Here is a 21,610-nt window from a genome sequence, read left to right as displayed (position 1 = left end):
AATTGTCACTAGTGCAGCGAGGATTTGGCAAATGAAATACTTTGAGTATGCACTTGCAGGGCAGCCCTGCTCCTGCCACATGAATAAATATCCAACCACGTTTAAAAACACGATTTAGGAAAAGATATTGGGATTTCCAGAGAGGCTGAGTGTTCCATCCCCAGCACTGCACAGTGGGGTCCCTCACGTGAGGTATTTCAGCATCACCACAAAGGAAAATGACAATTCTGGACTCCAGTCCCACAGGCACAGTCCTTTTGGAGCTGAAGATCAGTCCTTTTGGATGATGAAGATGATGATGATGATGATGATGATGATGCAGCAGCGAGGTTTGAGTTTTCTGCTCCACCCTCACCTGTCCAGCCCACTCTGTGCTGGGTGGGATGGAAATGCTCAGCTCAGTTCAGCCACCTCACATCCCAGGGGAGGTTTGTTGACTTTTGAACAAACACATCCACACAGAATCTCCCACAGGGAAGTTCAGTTCACGTGGCCAGGCCWGATTACAAACCTCACATCTGCTTCAGGATATTTCCTCCATTGTTTGTTGATATCCAGGTTTTCCAGCAAAATAAATGCGTGTTTTACCCTCACCAGTGGCAATTTGGGTTTGCAGAGTGGCATGGGACAGGCATCTCTCCTGTCACACTGCACACCTGGAAGGCTGCTGTGTTTTCCATACCTTTTTCCAAGGAATGTTATCTCCTTGTGTTGCACAGATGTATTTAACTGCAGTCATTAAATACATGACGTTAATGTCACATCTCATCTGGACTTTTTGGAAAAATCCTTTTTTATTCTTCAAAGGATATAACAGGAGCTTTAGGGTGAAACCCAAAGTCTCAACTTCTGGTGATGAGCAACAGAAAACCATGGACCCTCACCAAAGGGAATGTCCTTAGTACACCACAGAACTGACTGTCTCTCCTCCAAAAGAAAGAGCAAATCCASAACAAACAAATCCCTTTTACCATCTTCAAGATGACTTTTTTTTTCCTTCTGTTCCACCTTTGCTGCACAGCCACCGCAGCTTTGCCTTCAGGATTTGCTTTAGGGGGATGTTTTGTTTAGGAACAGTCATTCCCCCTGCAAACTCTGCTACCCAATGGTAATTGCTGCTTGTTTCCATCACCCCTGTCAKCACTGCTGTGCTCTCACTGCCAGGGGAGCAGTTAACAAAGGTGCTTTTCCTTCAAASAAACARGAGGTGTCTGCTCTGACAGYRCAACAGGAAAGTCTCTCTTTCCACAYCTTCCAAAAACTGYAACCAAATGCTTTGTTTGGCTCTTGTTCTCCTCAGAACATCCGAGGGTAAGATGGGTTTTGTTTGATTATCCACTCAGCGTGGGGGTTGATGTGGTACAARTCCAAGAGGTAAGTGTCAGGGTCCAGGCAATGCTCACCTGTTAAAACAAGACATTCAGGAAAAAAACTCACTTTTTTTATATCCTTAATCCTGCAGTTTTAAGAATCTTTTTTTGTTTCGTTTTGTCCCCACCTTAAAAGTTAGGATTTGTTCACACTCATTTCAATATTACAACCACTCAGAAGAGTTTCCACAAATCTGAGGTAATGGCTTTGAGAGAAAAKATATCAGGARGAAATTCTTCACYCTAAGRCACCAGCACARGTTACCCAGAGAGGTTTTTAACTGYCTCCTAAAAKAAGCTAAGCATAAAAACTGGATATCCTTATTTTCAGCTGCCATTTTTACTTACCAATATTGCCTCCCACTTCATACAGGAGCAAGTTTGTGCACTCCATGGAGTTRTTACTGCAGGAAGAAAAACAGGCTGAAGTTAAATTTCTGCAAAGACAGGTCAGGTAGTTTAGTAACGTTTCTTCCAAAGTAATTGCTTGTGGCTTGAGGGCCAGCAATGGCCATAGGCTGTGGTACAGAGATTTTACTGATCCTCCTGCATACTGCAGGACACCCAAAACTGGCAAAAAAAAAAAGAAAACCAAGCTGTGAGACACCAGCTGATCACATTCAGCCGATTTCCCTCCACCCTCCCTGCCCAAACACCTCCTGGGAGAGGCAGGAGAGGCACTGCCACCAAATCCTGCAGGAACTGTGACAGAGKGGGACAGGAATGCTCCTRTTCCTTTTTTGGGTTAGTTCAGCCWTTCCCCACGGGAGCACAGRAGGGAATTGCTGAGTTTATTTTAGGAAATCCTCGCATTAACATAAACACACAGGAATTACCACTCCAGGCAAATTACACTGGTGATGGTTTAATTGACAAGATCAAAACACTTTCCCTTCCCTTCAGCAAGGCTGCTGGAGCTCACTTKGTGTCCAGAGGGGACCACTGACCTCCTGACAGCCAAAGCATGGGTTGGGAGCACTCAGTGAACTAAAACTGCCTTCCCATCCAACACAATATTGACAAAGCTTAGAGGAGCAGAGGACATAACTGCTCATAACTCATTGTGCTGCCACCTCAGGACAGGAAACAGTTAAGCAGTTAGACCACTTAGTATATCTATTTATATTTTTTTAATTTTTTTTTTTTTTAAGGCAGAGGAAAATCCATTTACCACTTGAGGAAGTTGACAGTGTTAACGATGTTCCAGCCATTCTGGCCCAGGTTCTTCTGAAACTGCCTCAAGACATCAGCCACCCTGGTGGCATTGTTCAGGTGCACCTCCAGAGAGTCCTTCAGCAGCAGGGACGCGTGGACTTTCACAATCTTGGAAGGCTGAACGAGGCAGGCAGAAAGAAAAAAATGGTTTAAAGAAAGATTTTTATCAGTTAAAACATCAATTTTCAAAGCAGACTGGAGAGTGTGAAGAATGAAGCAAATCCAGACAGCTGCTGAGAGAATTTAGGCTTGTTTCTTGCACAGATAGTACGGGTGGGAAGCACCAAGGTGAGCATTGTGAATAAACCATCGATGTTTTGGTGGCCACGAGAGGAGCTCTCTGYTCTCCATCAGTGGTTGCTGGTGCTCTCTGCTGTTCAAACACGGCACTGACATGAGCTCGGATGGAAACGGGATTTGTCACAGGAAAATTCTGACAGGCCGTTTTGCACAAGTCCGGATGAATTCTCTGAAATTCATTTAAATTGCTCGGGCAGGAGTTTGGACATCTGGATGGTGGGCTACTGAATCCCAGAAAGGTCATTTCCAAAGAAAGGACACACCAAGCCATCACAGAGCTGAATTAAGTGKTTTTTTCAGTATTGTTTTCATCAGCTTCCCTATAAAGTAGCTTTTCAGAACTCACAGGGTTCTGACATGCAGTGAGGTATTTTTGTAAATAATTTTTTCCCAAATCCTGTGCAGCACCAGCACAGAACACTGGGATCATCAGAATGCTGCTGTTTTCTGAGCATGGGGTCACTTGTTTGATTATTTAAGCAGCAGCTGCCCCCTCTGAAATGATTTCAGCAGTGATGTCCCATCTGAACAGCCCCGTTTTAGGCAGACAACAACACAGTGTCCAATATTCCAGCTCACACAGGGAATGTACTGGCTTGTGAGAACCACAGACTCTTCTGCAGGCAGGCAGATTTCAACTTCCAGTGTGTTATTTCTACCTTTAAATTCTATCTCAGCCCATGKCCTGAGAGCATCCCAGCTGCAGCACCATGGATACCCCAAATCCASCCCTGCATGGTGTAACCCAGCTCCTACACACCTGTGTTTATTCAACTAACAGTGGCAACTGAGAAAAAAAAAATGAAACAAAACAGGTAAAATGACTCCAAGGATCTTTCCCCAGCTTTGATACTCAGATCTGGCAGTAATATCTGTTTGAACACCTCAGTCTGCACCAATACAAGGAGCAGAGCCACATCATTCATCAGGGAACTTCTCTGCWTTTAGGTGGCAAAAACCTCATCCTCAGCTCCTTCCATGCAGACCAACAGCATGATAGAACAAAAAGAAAATTAGATGAAATATAGCTGTAATATTGCACAAATATTGCTAAACTTGTGCTTTAAGTCCATGAAGATAAGTCTGYCTTTATCACAGTAGATATGTCCGTGCCAACACGTGGGACAGAGCCACATGAATTGTTCTCTTCACATGGGGCAAAGACCAACATTTCTRCTCCTGGTCTCTTCCCTCCTCACCTGCTTTTAACCAGGTGTTTTGTAGCCTGAAATGTATTTAGTGCTCTTGCTGCTGGGATCAGTTTTTACCACAATCCGGCCAAAAGATCTGGGAAACTGTTCCTCATTATTCTGCAATTTTTTCGCCCTCTTGCTCTTTCAAGGGAATCACCCCTTACACCTTTCAGAGTTCTCAGGAAAACATTTAACACTTCCACAAAATGGCTTGTTGGTTTTTTTTTTTTTCCCCCAAGCCTTGACTCACCTCTCCCTGGTTCTTTTCCACCTTGTCTTTGTCAGCGTGAATCTTYCGCAGCAAATTTTTAATTCTCTTGTCACAGAACTGGTACCTTTTGCTGCTGCTCTCGTTCAGCTTCCTCACTTGAGCTACCARGAAAGAGGAGACCTGGGCAGAGGAAAAAAAGGGAGAAAACAGGAATTAAGTCAAGCAGAGATGAGGATGTAGTTTAGGYAGATGATCATCACTTTAACTCCTTAAATAGACAAAAATTATTTGTGCACCTTGAAGTTAGGCAGTCTTGCAATTCAACCAAGAAATTTCCAAGGCTGTCCCCTCCCCTATCCCATTTCCAACAAGACCAAGACACTGCTGCACCATTCCACACAATTCCTGGGGAACCTACTGTCCAGAGCAGATCCTGGTAATGGATCATCATCCGCACCACGTCCGCCGCCCCCTCCGCCAGCTGCTTCTCCTTCCCCTCTGGGATCTTGTTGGGCAGCCCCTTGTGCATGAAGAGGTTTGGGGCCATGACTGTGGAAACGTTCCACAGGTTCATTTTGTTGTTGTTCTCCCTGGAGACCACCTTGCTGAGAAACTCGAGTAGGGCCTGAAGAGAGGGGAAGAGATTGATGCCATCCATTATGAGTATTGCTCAAAAACTGCCATGGCAGTTGCTGGAGAGATCATTAATTAGCACTTGTTTCCTGATATACAAGAGCAAATCTCTATTTATCCAGCCTGAGAGTAGAGTGACCAGTTTTTAATACTATGGTAACAATAAATAACCTCACCAAAAAGGTTTATCCAGTATTTATGAATCAGGAAAGACAGTCTATGTGGGAAGATGAGCTTTTACTCCTTAGCAAATGGTAATTTACAAAGTCCAGTTGTAAAAATCACAGAATCTAAAGGTGAATCTCCCCTTTCCTTCAGCATCCCCTCAAAGCCATTCCCAGATGTGGAAAATAAGTCCTTTTGCATTATCTCTTTCATCTCACACCTCCACCAGAGCCATGACAGATCATCTTTGACTGAATTATATATTCCAGTGCTCCAAATAAAGTGTGCAGGGTGCTAAATCAGCCTTACCTTTAATACCTGGAATTGCTCAGGAGAAAAAAAAAAAAAAGGCAGCAACAAAACCACCACAGCTCATAAAAAGCACAGCAAGGCAGAGGTGKTGTCTATTCAAAAGCCACATAACTGTGGCACTTGGGGATATGGCCCAGTGGTGGCCTTGGAGGTGCTGGGGSAATGATTGGACTCAATGATTTWAAGGATTTTTTCAGMCTAAATGCTTCTGTGATTCTACATTTTCCCAGCTAAATSAAAAGCAAGCTGTTACCTTCAGAGTGTTTCTGTTGGGCTCTGGAAGAATCAGGATCAGGAGATTTAGAGCCTGCAATCTTTGCTTCAGGTCTGGAATATCTGGAGAGGGAGGGAAACAACAGGACAGAGGATTCAGGCTTCTGACCCTTCTTTTTGAGCACAGGAATCCCCCAAGGAATGGAACAATCACAGGAATCTCCCAAGGAACTAGACGATCACTTATTGAATTGTTTGTCATATAGAACTGGGGCTTGTTTCACAGAAGTAAATCAAGCCCATACYGTCCTTACAAAGGGAACAACCCATATTTTAGAAGCCTGGCTTATTTCATTTGGAGTCCACAGTCTATCAGAAACTCTGATGCCCTTGAAAGGCAGCAAAAGAACCCAAATATCCACAGTTTTTAAACAAAGAAGTTGTGCACTCAGCTTAACACACCCAAAACACCTATTGAGGCACAAACCTCAAAGAAAGGTGCTTGCAGAACATCCCTTTAGCTGSAGACAAGCCAAGAACTCTGTGCCCTGGCCAGCTACCACAGCTCAATCTGGGTGTCACCATTGATCAATTTATCCTAATTCATGGCAGGAACCTTGCAGCCCCAAATGACACATAACTGAAGACCCCAGGACAGCCCTGCTACACAATGGGCTATTAACCGAGCCCCAGTGACCACAATTCTCAGCTGTGCTCTRTGTCAGKCAGGTATTTTTGGGCAGGTAGTGCTGTTATCCTTGCAGGATTGAGAATGGACATTGTGTAGTGGAAGGTCAAAAGTTTGTGTGTGAAACTAGCTAGCCTACCACCAACTCTGATGCTATTGAAGAGCAGCAAAAAAAACCTAAATTCCCCAYTTTTTGAACSAAGAKTTTGTGCATYCAGCTTAACACATCCAAAGCACCTWGTGAGGCACAAACCTCAAGGTTTGTCCTCAGCCAGGACCCAACAGGACATTCAGCCAAGCMCAGTGACCACAGCTCCCACAACATCCACACACTCCCAACACAGCCAGAGCAGAGCAGCAGCAGGGCAGCCCTGCCCAGAGCCATCTCCATCCCAAAGGACTCACTCTGCACAGCAGCAAAGGCAGGCAGGTACTCTGCTGTGAGCAGCGGTGCTGGCAGCTCGCGGATGAAYCTCTTGAGCAGCCCCGACACGTCGTTCTGGTGAACCTCGTCCCAGCGGAACAGGCCGCTGTAGAAATCCCTCTCCAGCTTCTGCTCCAGGCTCTGGAAACAGATGGGATTCAGCACGGGCTTTTAACAAGCAAATGCAAGGTGAATTTTATCGCTGAGCGCTAGAAGGGCAGTGCATGCAGTCAAAAGAGTGCAGATCCTCAGCACACRCTCCCAGGTTTCCCAGCAATGGATGTTTCTGGTTGAACTGGGAAGGGAGATGAGGCAATTSAGGTGATTTAAACACTGCCTTCAGCAAAAGCTCCCTGATCACCCCTGACCCTTCCAACACTGCTGAAGAGCTCATACCTTGATTCTGGTCTGGGAGCCAGAAACTCTCAGGATGCCCTCTGTTTCGAGTCCTCTCTTCTCCAAGCAGGACAGCAGCTGTTAAAGGGACAAACAGAAAGCTCTCAGACACAGAGGAGGAGGAGTCAGCCCGTCCTTATCACAGGCTCAGAGGTGTGAATGAAACCAGCAGAGAACTTACAGCCTGGAGCAGCAGGGGCACCTTGGTGTTGGGGAGCAGCTTTTGATCRTTTTCCAACAGGGTGTTGAGTGGAACTCCAAAGAGTCTTTTCTCTGCAACACAAGCAGTACTTTTTAAGTCTGTGTCACCTTTAATGCAGGTGTAAGTGATATATTCCCCCCTGAAGGCTAACATGGCACTTTTGTAAGCAGACACTGGAGAGGAACAGTTAAACAGGACAGGCAGACATAAATGTCTCACTAGGTCTTCATGTCATGATCCAGTGACTTCCAGGAAAAGCCCTGACCAAGGAAAACACACCTGTCACAAGGTTTCTTATCAAAGACTCTCTGTTCTAACATGTGAAACACAAATGATGAGTGGATGATGAGAAGATGAGTGTAAAATAAAAAAAAAAAGGTACAACTAACCTGTTGTTTTCAGTTTTGCCGCTTTGTTTCTCTTCAGCTCAAAGCCCAGGATATCACAGAGAGCTGTTAATTCAATCAGGGCCAGCGTGGGGATCTTCTTCATGTCCTGAGCCGACAGATCTCCAATCCTGGTCACTCCTAGTCTGCCTTTAGGGATCTTAAATCTCTAAGGGAAACACACCAAAAGGTTCAGCTCAAGTTATCTAATCCCAGCAGTGAGCARCTTTTGCTGTACTTATTTTCTCATCATAACCAGGCATCTGTTCCCCCTGCCGTGCTCAAGACCAGATATTTGCCCAAAACTGCTCCTACTCAACCATTAATTTAATAAGTATTTTCCCTTTTCAATAACCAAACTGAAGATCCCAGTTTATCTAAGTTAAAGACAGCCTGATACCCTAAACTATTTGAACATTGGAAGGAATCCAGTACAATCATGGACAAGAAAATTGTCAAAATTGAGAGTAAGAAAGACCAGCTGTTAATCTTTTTTTTTTTTTTTCCCAGAGGAAACAACCAAAATCTGCATTAATATAGCTAATTTCATATATAAACCTTATTTCTTTTGGCCCTCCACTGCACCATGTCCATCCTTGCCCAATGCTGCAAGGGTAACAGCACTACCTGCCCAAAAATACCTGCCTGACACAAACCCATCACAACACTCACTGTAGAGGGTGTTTCCAGGAGCTGATCATAGAATCAAAATATCTTGTGCCCTCCTGRTAAGAAGAGAGTAGTAAGTTCTAACAAGAAAAATTCCCTCAGTGCTTACAGTTAGGRCATTTCCATCCTTCAACTTCCTGGRTTCAGACAGGAACGATCCCTTGAGCAGRACAGCTGCTTGTTCTGAGTAGGCAATGTCCATATTGAACAGCTCCTCCTTGCCAGGATTCCGAACCGTGCAGGAGTAATCCTGGCTTTCTGCTGCAGAGAAGAAATGGCCTTGAATTTCTGCAAGCCAGGAGGGGGAAGCTAAGAAAGCAAATGTGCTAAAAAAAGCAGTTTGAGGCAGATTTGGTACCACTGCTTTTAAAGAATCCTTCAGAAACACATGAAAACAGTGTCCCCATAGCACAGACTGATCAATAGGGGATGACTCYTCCCTGAAAGGGTGGTCAGGCATTGGAAGAGGCTGCCAAGGGAAGGGGTGGAGTCACCATCTCTGGAAGTGATCAAAAATCAGGCAGATTGACACCTGGGACATGGTTTAGTGATGAACAGAGTGGTGGCTGGGTTTGTGCTTGAAATGGATGATTTTAGAGATCTTTTCCAATTTTAATAATTCTGTGATCAGTGTGAAGTCATAACATTATGGCTGCAATCACCAGGTCACTGCTAAGACACAAAAGCCTTAAATTAAAGGACACACCTGTGGCTAAACTTCTCTTTACGCCTGCACGTGTAAGATTTCATTTCTAAGATCTCACCGTATGATCTTTACTAGACTGATTTTATTTTCACCTTCAGTTGCTTTATCAAAAAGTTACAATGATCAGCTTGAGCAGCAATTCTAACAACACTAATTCCTGGAAAAGTTTATTAATCCACAGGTATGAAAATCATGTAAAAAACCCCAAAACTCAACACAAAAAAGGACAATATTTGAGAAGCTGTATATACTTTTACATATGTGTTTGTGTGGCTTTTCTTCCAATTCCAGCCCTATTTCAGATCCTATTCCCCAGCCAGTCCTACTCTGCATTTTAAACTTTCCTCCTTACTTCTCTGGGTGTTTGAAGTCCGTAGATTGTGCCACAATGGATCTGGGCTGGACTCCTCTTTCTCTGCTGCTTTCTCCTGAAAAATAAGAAAGAAGTTGTTTTAGGCAGAACCAAAAGAGCAGAACTGCAGGAAAACAGCTGAAAAGCCAATGATTATGAAATCTCTGGCAAGAAAAAAAAAAAATCAAAATAAACCAACCAAAACCCCCCAAAAGGGCAGTGCTAGTTTTTGCCCAGAATTTCCAGCTGTAAAATATTGGCTTATCAGAACTGAATTCAGGAATGGTGATTTCTGGTTTTGGCTAACAGTGATTTAACATGTCACTGGAACAAAGGAAACACAAGAGGGCTCCAAAAGATGCCAATGCTTGTGGAAGCAGTTTGAGCTAAAGACAGCCTAACCTAAACCACTTGAACATTGGAAGGAATCCACTACAATTGTGGAGAAGAATGTTACCCCAGCCTAGGAGGGTCATGGATCTGCAGCCTCTGCGATAACCTCTCAACACCACACCRGGAATTTCTCCAATCTCAGCTTCCTTTCAGCTCAAAGGATGAACCCACAACCCCCAGACCCGGAAAGCCAAATTAGAAACTCTTTAGGGAGAAACCAACGCACCTCGGAGTTGGCCACTCGGAAGATGTCGCGCACGTCGCGCACGGGCTGCTTGTTCTTCCTGCGGCGGGAGCGTGAGTAGGTGTCCAGCCGGCGCTGCACGGCCGCTGCCTGTGTCCTGGTCAGCGTGGACAGCAGCACCAGGTTGTCCTTGTCCAAGGATGGGTCCCCGAGGAGCTCAGACAGCCCTGCATCCTGCAGCCACTCGGCCTCGGCTTCTCCCTCTGCCAAACGGGGCAGGAAAGGCAGAGTGAGAACAGATCTGGGTGCTGCAGCGTTTCAGAGGCACCAAAACAGGAGCCTGAGTGTTTGTGGGGTGGAAATGGGGCTTCAGTGGGAGGGAGCACTGCTTTGTTCTGAAGCCATGGCTGCTGTCAGAATCCCAGCCCTGTTCCCAAGTGCCCAGCTGGGTTTGGGATGGCACAGAGGGCACACGGTGCCTTGGGCAGGTGCAGCTGCACACACTGACCTTACTGCTCAGCCCAGGGGAGCAAAAAGGAGAAGAAAAAACCGTGGAGGAGGAGATATTGCCAGGAACACGGGCTCCCAGAAAAGGCACAATTGTGGCTCTGGATAGTATTTTGACAAGGATTGTGACAGGATATGAAGGAAAGTCAGGTGGACTTGAAAAATCTGCCTTTCCTTGGGCTGCCTGTGCAAAGGGGAGCTCTGCCAAGCAGCATTCAGACACCCCAGAAGGAATGGTAGAGCTTCCCTGGTCCCACCCAATCTTTCAACAGATTTGAGAATGGACAGAAGCTCTGTGAGAAGACAAAGCACACAACACTGCAGATTTGGCTTTCACACTTTCCAAATTACTTGTTGCTTCTTTTACTTTTTATCTATATGCATGCCTAGATGTCAACTTTTTTTTTTTTTTTTTAAATATCCAGATTCTGATCTGGTAAGTTCAAATGTATTTCATTTTGTTGCTGAACTATTTGTTTGCGTAATTACTTTACTCTTTTATTTACTTTTTTCTTTAATTTTTTAAGAGGATTGGTATCCATACACTCAACAAAAGCAGAAACGTTATTTTTACTCTKTGTGTTTCTTTTATGTCTGGGCCTAATCAAAACAACACTAAAATTAAAGACCATTCCAGTTCCAGAAGGAAGTGTGAGAAGCCTGGAGACAGCACAGCAGCATTACTCAAGCAACCTCAATTTCACTTCATTCTTCAATATATATAAAGTTGCACTTCAAACACAGAAATTTTTTTTTTTTTTCTTATGGGATACACTCATAAGGAAGTGCAAGTGAGAAAGTGCCCTGAGCAATGCAGCTACTTGAAATTCAAAGATGAAAGAACCAATTTAGCAGGTGACTTCAACTTTAACCCAGCAAGCACCACCAAGCCTTTATCTTTCCAATTCCATCTACCACATTCATTTGCTGCAGGCAGCTCCAGTGCAGCCCTACCAAAGGTTATCCTGGGAAAAAGAAAMATCACAACCTCACTGATTCCCACTCTTCCTGTCTTTCTACCTCCTCAGTTATCACAGCTGCTCAGGCAAAGATTTATTATTGCTGCATCCATAAAAAACAGTCACGCAGCTCTCCTTGAGAGATAAAATACTTTAATTTTTCTGGAGAAGCCTCTGTGCTCATGGAGCCTGCAAACACRTATTGTGACATAATTAAAACTCAGAGCACGGTGTTTGTGATTTTAGGTGTCATAATGAAACTGAACTTTCTTCATCATCACATCACAATAGAGCTGAGCTTGAGGCCAATTACTTCACTCAATGAATCTTCTAGAAAATTATCAGGTTTTCCTACAGGGTCTTCAGTTTTTTTGTCTTTCCCCAWGTCTGGTTTACAGAAGTTAAAAGGGAACAGCATCCCCTGGGCACAGCCACAGTCCTGCTTGCAGCTTTTCACCGAACACCTCCTTGTCCCACATCCGTGTTTTCACAGCAGAACAACACACAAAAACCCTCTGCTTTATTTTGCCTTTGGGAGCTAAAGGAAGTGAAGTGTATTGCTTGCAAATTTTGGAATTAGCCAATTCCAGTCATAACAGGAAACTAATCTTGTACACAACACCAACAGCTGCCCCTCCATCGGACATCCGTGTGGGCCTGCTGCCCCCTCTGATGCCAAAGCACCAGACTGTAATTCCTCTGTTTGCTATTTCATGTTTGCCAGYGACACAAAAGGAAACCAGCAAAATGGGTTGTTWATGGGAAAAAGGGGAAAATGGGAGAGAGACAGCTCAGGACGGGGAGATCCAAAGGAGCTGAGGTGCAGGGCTAAGCCTGGAGGGTTGCTAAGATTTGCCTTGTGAGTTCCAAAGAACAGCATTTCAGGAGGGCACAACGAGGAATGATTTTGCAAAAGAAGAACACCAGTTCCAAAAACTTACATGAAACATAACCTAACCAAAAACAGCATTCGTAACAAAGACTTCACTTCCCAAATATTTAAAGGGCAGCTACAGCATCCTACAATTTCAGACWAAACATTAAGCACAACTTCCTATCCAGCTTTTGAAGGTGAAGAATCATGCTTTGCAGACAGTTCTCAGCCATGCTCCCATGCTGTAAGGACACAAACAGGTATTTCAGTGGCAGGGTGCCCGTGCCCAGGCCCTGGAGAGAGCCAGGCAAACAGTGATAGCATGGATGGGACGATGCTGGATTTCAGGGAAAAGCTACTTCGTGCTCCCACCACCCATTAACAAGGCCACAGGTGCCAGCAGGATCTCTCAGCTGCCCCAGAGCTGCAGTTCCTCACTGTCCCCCCTCTGCCAGAGGGTGACAGCAGCTCCCCAGGACAGCACCCCTCACCAGGGCTTGCACAGCGCTCCAGGCTGGCTCAGCATTGCTGCAATGCACATGGTGTCCTTACTGTCCCTGTGCCTGCTGTCACCTGCCACCTCCCAGGCTGAGCCATGCAGTGTCCAGACAGAGTTGGGAGCTGCTGCCCCGGTGCAGATTTGTCACATGCCAGCAGTGCCTGTGGCTCTGAGCAGCCCCAAAGCCTCCCCGCTGGAGGACCAGGAGCATGAGAGCCAAACCCTGCACCCCAAAGCCTCCCCAACACTCCCAGCACAAGGTTTATTTGCCTCAGCTCCTCTGGAGAAGGCAGCAGGAGCCCCAGCCTGCCCCACCTGCACCCCAGCCTGCGGGGAAGGCTTTGCTGCTCACAGCATCATTTCGAGTCTGTCTGGTTTCAGTGGCCAATTAAGCACTCAGCTCCTGCCTGACAGATTTATCTACAGCATTAAAAGAACTTTTCCTGGTGCTCCTGCTCACACACAGTAATCTAATTGCCTCCAGCATATCAGTSTTTAGGATATCCCAGACAGTCTTTCATCTCATGGCACAATCTCTTCCAGGCTCCTTCCTGGTGCACTCRTTTTCCAAGTCACTTTGCATCCCTCCCAGTTCCAAAAATCAAACTTATTTCCTTTACACAGCAGACCTTCATGTTCACCACATCTTCCCAACAATGGCAGACAGGGATGAGGATCTTCCCACCCTCCTCTCCAAGGTCCCCAGGAGAGCTACTGACCCTTCCCAGGCACAGCAGCACACTGGGATTGTCACACAAACATTTCCCCAGGACACACATATCTGAATATCTGTGTTCTGAACATCAGGCAGCTCAACAGCAGCACAGGCTGCAGATCTGTGTTACAGGGAGGTAGAGCCAGCTACCACATGTTCTTCAAAATGGAGCCAGGAAAGGTGTGATCCCCATCTGTGGGATCACTGGGTGTTTATCACCCTTCCAGCATCCCAGGATGTTGTACTTCCCATATCCAAAGGAACTGCTCATCAGGAACTGCAGTGGCAGGGCAAGCACTGAGGGATTCACACTGCAAGAGGGGAAATTTAGGTTGGATATTGGGAAGAAACCCTTTCCTGTGAGGTTGGGGTGAGGCCCTGGCACAGGGTGCCCAGAGAAGCTGTGGCTGCCCCTGGATCCCTGGCAGTGCCCAAGGCCAGGCTGGACGGGGCTGGGAGCAGCCTGGGACAGTGGAAGGTGTCCCTGCCCATGAGTTTTAAGGATGAGTTTTAAGGTCCCTTCCAACCCAAGCCATTCTGTGATTCTGTAGAAGGGAAATGTATTCCAAAAGTTTTGGAATCACTAGCCCARGTTCCAGGTATTCCAAAACACTGGATAGCATCAGCACTGCAAGAAGTACATTAAAAACACCTTCCAAAGAAAGAAACCAAGGATGTTCAGGAAAAACCTTGCGTGGATGGACTCACAGCTTTCTGGGTGTTTATTGTGGTTTCCTGAACAGGGAAGTAGRGAGGGAACARTCTGCTTTCCACAGAAGCAGCTCCYGTGAAAGCCACCATGGTGAATCCCAGAATCACGCACACAAACAAAGCTCTAAACCAGCCCCAGCTCCCACAGGGCGCTCACCACACACCCCCTGCTCTGGGACTGACAGCCCCCACACTCAGTGGGGCTGTGGAAACTCCTGGAGCCCTGAAGGTGCTCCTGTGAGTGACTTCTGGAGTCAGCTTTGCTTCAGAAGCCGAAACCAGGCCAGCCCTCCCCTTCAGCCGGGCATTATCCACCCCAATTACAGCAATATCTCCATCTCTGATCGACTGATAATATTCYAACCACACTCCAGCAGGCTTCTSAATCATTCAGGTGCACAGGCAAATMTTCTGTTTCAGATGTTCACATTCCTGTCCTCACTCCCAACATTTTTGGCAACCTACCCTCCTGTGTTTTGACATCTGCAAGGCCGCATTCCTCCTGCTCGGCTTCAGCGCTCTGTTTAATGTTCTCTACTTCCAGCCAAAAACTGTCCATTGACAAGCTGTCCAAAGCCTCTAGCCTGGAATTGGCGCTCTCTGATACTGAGGATGCCAAAGGACTCTTCGCAGGAAGCTGGTTCATTTTCCAAGGGCAATTTCTGGCGCTGAGAGAGGAAGAGATAAGGAGAGAGAGATTTAGCGACACGTATGGCACACGGCATTCGCGGCCAGCCCGCGCTGATTAATGACTGCAGCAAAGCACACAGAGGTGAGTGCTCAGCTTCCTTTGGTTCATGTTTAGCAGCACAAAGCTGGGACTAAATCCCCTGGAGAATGGGGAAAACTGCTGCCCCAACATGTGAGAGGACACAGGATCCACACAGTCCTTTCAGAGCTGTCCCTCTGGTGACCTCCAACACACCGCTGACCGCCCCACACTCGCTCCAGAAGCTCCCAGCACCCTTGCACAGACACCCTGTGCATTCACAGCCACCCAGGATGTCCCAAACTCAGCACATGTGGCTCTGAGGAGCTGGCAGAGACAGGAGCCTGGCAGCTCCCACCACAGCAGCCCAAACCCAGCAGGGCTGTGCTCAAAAACCAGCACAGCTCCATCTCCTGCACCTCAGCTCACACAACAAACAACTCACGGGCTGAGGCCCCCTTTTCCTGCCCAGACCAGATTTTTCAGCTGTGAAACAACACAAAGTGTCCTGGGTAAACCAGGCATATGGAATTTTCTTACCACCCTGCTGATTCATTCATGCAGTGGCCTCGTTCAGCTTTCAACCCCTGTGCTGTGAGGTTCTCATCGCCCCATAAAACAGTGCCTCTCCCAAAAGGAGTTATAATTGTCTTCAAAGGGTCCCAAGCCATTTAAACACTGCTACACATCTTTCTCAAAGACTTAGCAAAAAAAATGGCATAAGTGGAACACAGTTACGAGAACACCTCGATGGTTCCACTCATGAATACAAAATTAAAGAGGTGGAACTGACTGTGGGTGGTTCAAGAAACACCCATGAGCAGCCACCACCACCAAACACAAGCCAAAATTCCTTTCTAGTTTCACAAAAAAAAAAAAAAAAAAAGAAAGAAAAAAAAAGCAGATTGAGTCTTACACCTTGAAAACCATGACAACAAAACACCCACGGAATACAATTTAACCTCCTAACTCTAAGAGTCAAAAAGATGGCAAAATATCTGGAAAGTTTTAGCCCCTTTCATTCCGGAAAGTTAATGCTAAAGCATTAACTTGCTTCAGCTAGGAGAAACATTTCTAGTCCTGTAGAGCTAAATTTGAAGATGTAACAGCTGAGAGACAAATGCTGGAGGCCATTCTGCCCTGGTGTTTACACACGTGCACGGACATCACACTCACACCTCACACACAGGCAGCCCCTCTCTTCTGGAGGGCACAACCACAGCAACAACCACATTCCAGGAACATCTGGAGATACCCACAGCGCTGGGAACAAGAAAAAAGGGTCTGATTTGTTTGTTTTACAGAAACACAAAAGTGAAGCAATGAACTGAGCTATTTTGCCACCAGCAGGCAAGGACAGAGGTGATCTGCCTGTTAAGCCCCATCCTCACTKTCTTATTTCTGCATATCCAAATAACACTTGAGATGCTGATTTATAGCATGGTGGAGCACTTAAATAGTCAATCTAAGAATTTTTTTTACCTGAACAGTTTGTGTCCAACTCCCTCAGTTCCACTGCAACTACCAACCCAAATTATTACCTCTTTTTACAACTTTTTACTTCTATTTTTACCCATTAGAAGTTAAACATTTAGATTGCATCCCTCACATGAGCTCTTCATCTTCAGTAGTCCTCTCCATTTTCTCACATTTGCTGACAGCCATCTCATAAGATTAGATTTAAACAAAGAGACCTTGCTAGTGCAAAAAAAAAAAAAAAAGACTACTCAATACCTTGTCATGATATCTCAGCAGGATTCTGTTATGAACCAGTCAACAGAACTCATCACTTGCAACATGAAATGAAGTGGAAGGAAGAATTCAGGTTATTTAGAGCGAGTTGGTTTTCCCCGTATCAGAAACATTGGCAGAAGAACTTGAACTGAAGAACAATTACAAACTCTCCTAATTGCTCTACTATGGCCTTTCATCAGGCACGAAACAACTCTTCTGGCCTTAGTTTACTGCCCTGTACCCCTGTGGGATCCAGGTTACACAGATTAAAGCAGCTCTGAAATGAACCTTTCCTTTGTGTTCAGCTCAGTTTAGAGCTGGTTCCCATAACAGCCCAGAAATCCCCATGGATCAACACCTGAAGAGAATTTGGGTTTGCAGCTCCAGCAGAACCTGCCCCAGACCTGAACCTGCCCCAGACCTGACCAGCAGCCTGCACCCAGCAGATGTGCCCTGTGACAATCCCTTCCCCATGCCTGCCTGCAAAAAAAAACATCCTTTAAAGCCAACATAAATAAAATCTTCAGCTCTTTCCAAAGGGTGGCTCTTGACTTAGATCTTCTGCATGACTTGCCCCGATACCAGGAGAGCTATCACTCCCAGTGGAGGATGATTTATGGGAGGCATTAGGGGACACTCCTGGTGACACCTGAGAGGGGTCACAATGTCCTCACAGCCCAGGTTTCAGCTCTGGCCTTCCTGCCAGCAGCTGGTTTGGATCCACCTTCAGTCCMTATCAAGACTTCTGGTGCCAGGAGAGTTTTGCCAGACAAAAGGGAACTGTTGCACCCCATCCTGCTCTGATTTGTGCTTCTACACCACCCACAGTGGCTTTGCTTCCCTCCACAGCTGGAAATASAGATGTTCTCATACTCTATTGCACCAAAACCCCATCAGTCACACAATAAACCTATCCAGGAAAGCCATATCTGAACTAGTTATGTGTCAAATTAAAGCCATCCTAACTTTTTTTCCCCCAAATGGCCCATTTACTGATGCACTAAATTTGATTTCTCTGAGTTGCAGGATGCTGATATCACACAGAGCAGCAGCARGACACAAAACCCAGCTCTACAAGYRCTAAACCAGAGCTGTTTTCTCAGAGCACAACATAAAAGCGAGGCCTTTACATTTAGAACACCTTTTTTTTTCTGCTCCCAGCTCCATTTTTTTTTTTTTTTGTTAACTCGGTGCACGGCGCTTTGCAGATCCAGCTGCCCAGGTGGAAGGCTAATTTTAGATTGAGTGCACCTAAAAGATTGTTCTTCCTCATTGCATTCCCGAGTCAACTGGAGGGCAGCCTTGTGACGTGCCAGCGTAGCAACAGCTGAGATTGAAAGGGAGATTGTTGGCTCAAAATGTTAATGGCTCAGTGCAAGTGGGCAAAAAGGAGGTGCAATAACCGAGCTCACTCCACCATGCTGTCAGCGTAGCAAAAAACACCAGGTTGTGGAGCTTTAAAAATTAACCCAACAAAAAAGAGACTGGCAGGAAGATGTTGTTAAGGACAAGAATAAAGGAAAGGCTGTGGAAAGACTGATCATCTTAATGCAGCCTTCTCTTGGTTAGGAGCACAGCCAGGTTTAATGAGGCTCAAGATTCACGTAGCACCTTCAGTCTAAGCCTGACTTCACAGCATTAATAAAGCTCATTAGTATGAGAAATTAGGCTACCATAGACCTTATACAGTTAATTTTTTTATTATTTCTTCTCTGTGTCCCCTCCGTGGATCCCTGGAAGCCCTGCATGCCCAGCTCAGGAATGGGGGCTCACTGATCCTGGCTGGAGCAGTCTCAGAGCAGTTTTTGATCTGTTCCTAGATACTGTCAACAYGCTGCAAATACGTTGCAAACACTCATGTAATTCTTCACCCTCCTGAATACCAAAATACAATAAACACSGTTGCTATGCTCACTCCAGGCTTGAATCACTCCCATGAGAGAGCTTCTCAAAGGACCTGGAGCTGCCTGGGCTACTTTYCTGCTTGCTCAACATCCCTCCCTCATTGAAATACCTCTSTARCAGATGAATAAATAAAAAGGTTCCYTCTCAAGCATTTCAAACARGCCAGGAGGCAACAAGTGYAAGCCAAGAAAATGGAATTYCTTTAAGACTGCTTCMAGAAAAACTAAGATGAGGAAAAGGCAACAAGAACAGAGGAATTCAGGCAGACAAGGCAGTCCTGYCTCACAAGCAGCACCTGGTCTTTAAAGACATTCCCAAAGATCTGGAGCAAGCACAAAGGCACCCASGGAACAAAGAAACACACGGAAAGTCTGAATCAACCTCAAGAGCAAGTTTGGAGCAGCACACCAAGTCACAGCATCATTCAGAACAATCCAGACCATGAGCATGAAACACAAGCACCTTGAAAGACAAAATAAAAAAAAAAAAAAAGAGAGAGATTAGTCTATCAGCTGGTTGCAGTACTTTGAGATAAAGACACTCAGAGAACAAAACTACATTAACGTCACACCACGCACATTTTACCTGCTTTTAATTTACTTCAGCTTCAAAAACAACAGATGAGAGCAAAAGCAAAATTAAAAGAAACTACAGAAAAAGTCCACACAGGAAAAAGCCTCTCCTCACATTCCTTCCAGGTTCTTACCCTAAGTAAGCAATTTAAACCTAAATGATAAACTGTGTAGTTAAATCTGAAGAGAAGAATTACCAAAACATCACAGCCCATCAGAGTTCATATATTTTCTTGTTTAAAATCATGTAGTGGGATAAAGGCATCCAGAAAAAAACAGACAGTATTTGAAAAACTGAGAAAATCCTGAAACACTGAGTCATACATTTTTATATAGGGTTGGGATTTTTTTTATATAGATATAACTATAGGTATTTTGCTTAATGGAGGTTTAAGCCTCTGCCTTTCAAAGTTATCAATGCAAATATAAAAACAGGTTCCTGCATGGAAGAAGTCAATCTACTCACTATCAAAACCTTCCATGAAATACACACAAACAGCTATTTCATTCAGACACACAGAACTRCACAAAACTCTCCTCCCAGCACAGAGAGTAAAGTTGTGCAGGAGATTCCTSATGAGCAAAAATTCCACGACTTTTCTACCAAAGGTGTGAACCAGAACGAAGCCCTGCTACAAATCTTTAATGCTTGGGTTAGTTATGCTTACAGTCACCCAAATTTTGTACACAAACACCACCAATTCCTCTCTTCTCCCCATACCAATATGCAGGAAAGAGCTATTAAAGCTTAGTCTCAGGAGAAAATGGAAAGCACACGGCTGGGTCAGATTCCTCAGAGCAGGCCATAAAAGCAAAGAGAGTCCAATTATCAAATTACTGYGGTGGCAGTGAACAGTAACTTACCCAACAGCCTCCTACCCTGCTTTCCTTTCCCTGGCTCTGCTCATCCCAAGCAGCTAAAGGGGCAGGGTTAAAGCAGTCCCAGCAGCAGTGTGGCACTGCTGACACACATCTGCACATCTCATATCAGGGATTTGCTCCCACACTCACTGAGAGCATCCATCCCCTGGSAGCAGGCACAGTGCCTTCAGCCCAGGCTGTTCCACCTCAGCCACCACTCACGTTCCTGTTGAGGCATTTCATCAAGGATTTTGCACACGTGAGATGGCACAGCTGAAGGTCTGCCTGTGCTAAGATGTCACTGCCACAATTTGCTAATGAGATTACAGCTTGTTTTCAGTAACACAGCAATCAGCTCATCAAGACCTTCCATTATGCAAGCAGCTCGGGGAGCAGCGTCATTTCAGGCCTGTTCTGCCAGTGATAAAGAGGACRTGGCAGATCGTGCTGTGTGTGTGGGGCAATTCCCAGCAGCTCCAGCCTTCCCCCAGCCCCACAGCCAGCAGGCAGAGCCTCACCTCCCATCCTGGCACCCTCAGTGACACAGGAAAAGCCAACAGCAATCCTTTGCCCAGGGCTGTGCGGAGGGAAAGATGTAAATCCTGATGTCTGTGTGTGTCTCCCTGCTGCAGCTCAGCACCTCCAACATTTTCTGGGCTGGACACCAACTCCAGAGGGTGGGGAGGTTCTGGCACAGGTTTTCCAGAGAGGCTGTGGATGTCCCATCTGCACTTAGAGCAACCTGACCTGAACAAGGGCATCCCTCTCCATGGATCAAGTTGGATCTTTATGATCTTTAAGATTCTTTCCAGCCCAAACCATTCTATGTTACCTCCACAACAGCACTGGGTCTTTTACCTAAAGCACAGGTTGCAATTTATCTGACAATAAGTGTCTCTATCAAAGTATTTAAGGGCAAAGAARCTCCACCTCAGGCCTTCATCTGGGATAGATCTGTCTCTACTTTGTCTAGTAAAGGGCTGAATAAACAAGGAATAAGGAATAGGGAAAGTTGCCTTTAATTACAGATCTGCCTGGAGGCATCTCAGACCGAAACTCGGCACAGAACAAATGCAGGATTGATAACCCCATGCAGATTATTTTTCTGAATAAAAATATTCAAAGCCCTGTTTAGCTCAGACTATTAGCTGGGTGTCTGTCCCATCATGCTAGGATTTGTTTGGGYCTCAGAAGATTCCAGCCATCCTTTGGTGTATGGTTCTGTGCTGAACTCGTCCTGCTGCAGATGAGCCTGTTGTTCACTTTCCCTGTGTTAGCAGGGTAAGCCAAACAGGAAAGGGCTTCCATCCAAAGGGAAATCCTGCTGGGAGAAAGGGGTACCTGGCCAAAACAAATCTCTAGTAGTACTGGGACCTTTAATGCAACTGCAAATTGATAAAGCTGATCCACAGGATGGTTAGACAACAATCTTTAATTAAAAGGTGGCATTCCTAACCCTATTTCCATCTCCACTGAATCCATGGTCACYTAAACACACAGTCTTGTCCATCCAGTTCCCACAAGGACCTGGTCTGCCATTCCAATTCCACCT

General features: G+C 45.6%; 1 protein-coding gene across 1 annotated transcript in view; it reads right to left on the bottom strand.

Annotated features, from left to right (window-relative positions):
* Nucleotides 1-1,231: 1,231 nt before the first annotated feature.
* Nucleotides 1,232-21,610, bottom strand: part of ARHGAP40 (Rho GTPase activating protein 40) — a 23,210-nt gene continuing 2,831 nt past the window's right edge. Inside the window, exons 2-15 of the mRNA XM_057377995.1 lie at nucleotides 14,743-14,945; nucleotides 10,055-10,275; nucleotides 9,436-9,511; nucleotides 8,487-8,665; nucleotides 7,712-7,877; nucleotides 7,302-7,393; nucleotides 7,121-7,198; nucleotides 6,706-6,865; nucleotides 5,653-5,735; nucleotides 4,708-4,914; nucleotides 4,329-4,469; nucleotides 2,542-2,702; nucleotides 1,719-1,774; nucleotides 1,232-1,403 (exon numbers count right to left, since the gene is read on the bottom strand). Coding sequence (XP_057233978.1) covers nucleotides 1,297-1,403; nucleotides 1,719-1,774; nucleotides 2,542-2,702; nucleotides 4,329-4,469; nucleotides 4,708-4,914; nucleotides 5,653-5,735; nucleotides 6,706-6,865; nucleotides 7,121-7,198; nucleotides 7,302-7,393; nucleotides 7,712-7,877; nucleotides 8,487-8,665; nucleotides 9,436-9,511; nucleotides 10,055-10,275; nucleotides 14,743-14,945 — 1,930 coding nt within the window. The 3' untranslated portion in view covers nucleotides 1,232-1,296. The remainder of the gene's footprint in view (nucleotides 1,404-1,718; nucleotides 1,775-2,541; nucleotides 2,703-4,328; nucleotides 4,470-4,707; nucleotides 4,915-5,652; nucleotides 5,736-6,705; nucleotides 6,866-7,120; nucleotides 7,199-7,301; nucleotides 7,394-7,711; nucleotides 7,878-8,486; nucleotides 8,666-9,435; nucleotides 9,512-10,054; nucleotides 10,276-14,742; nucleotides 14,946-21,610) is intronic.

This window comes from Malurus melanocephalus, unplaced genomic scaffold, assembly GCF_030028575.1.
Source record: "Malurus melanocephalus ecotype Western Australia unplaced genomic scaffold, MMel_1.1 scaffold_338, whole genome shotgun sequence".
NCBI lineage: Eukaryota > Metazoa > Chordata > Aves > Passeriformes > Maluridae > Malurus > Malurus melanocephalus.
This window is presented reverse-complemented; position numbering and strand designations above follow the sequence as displayed.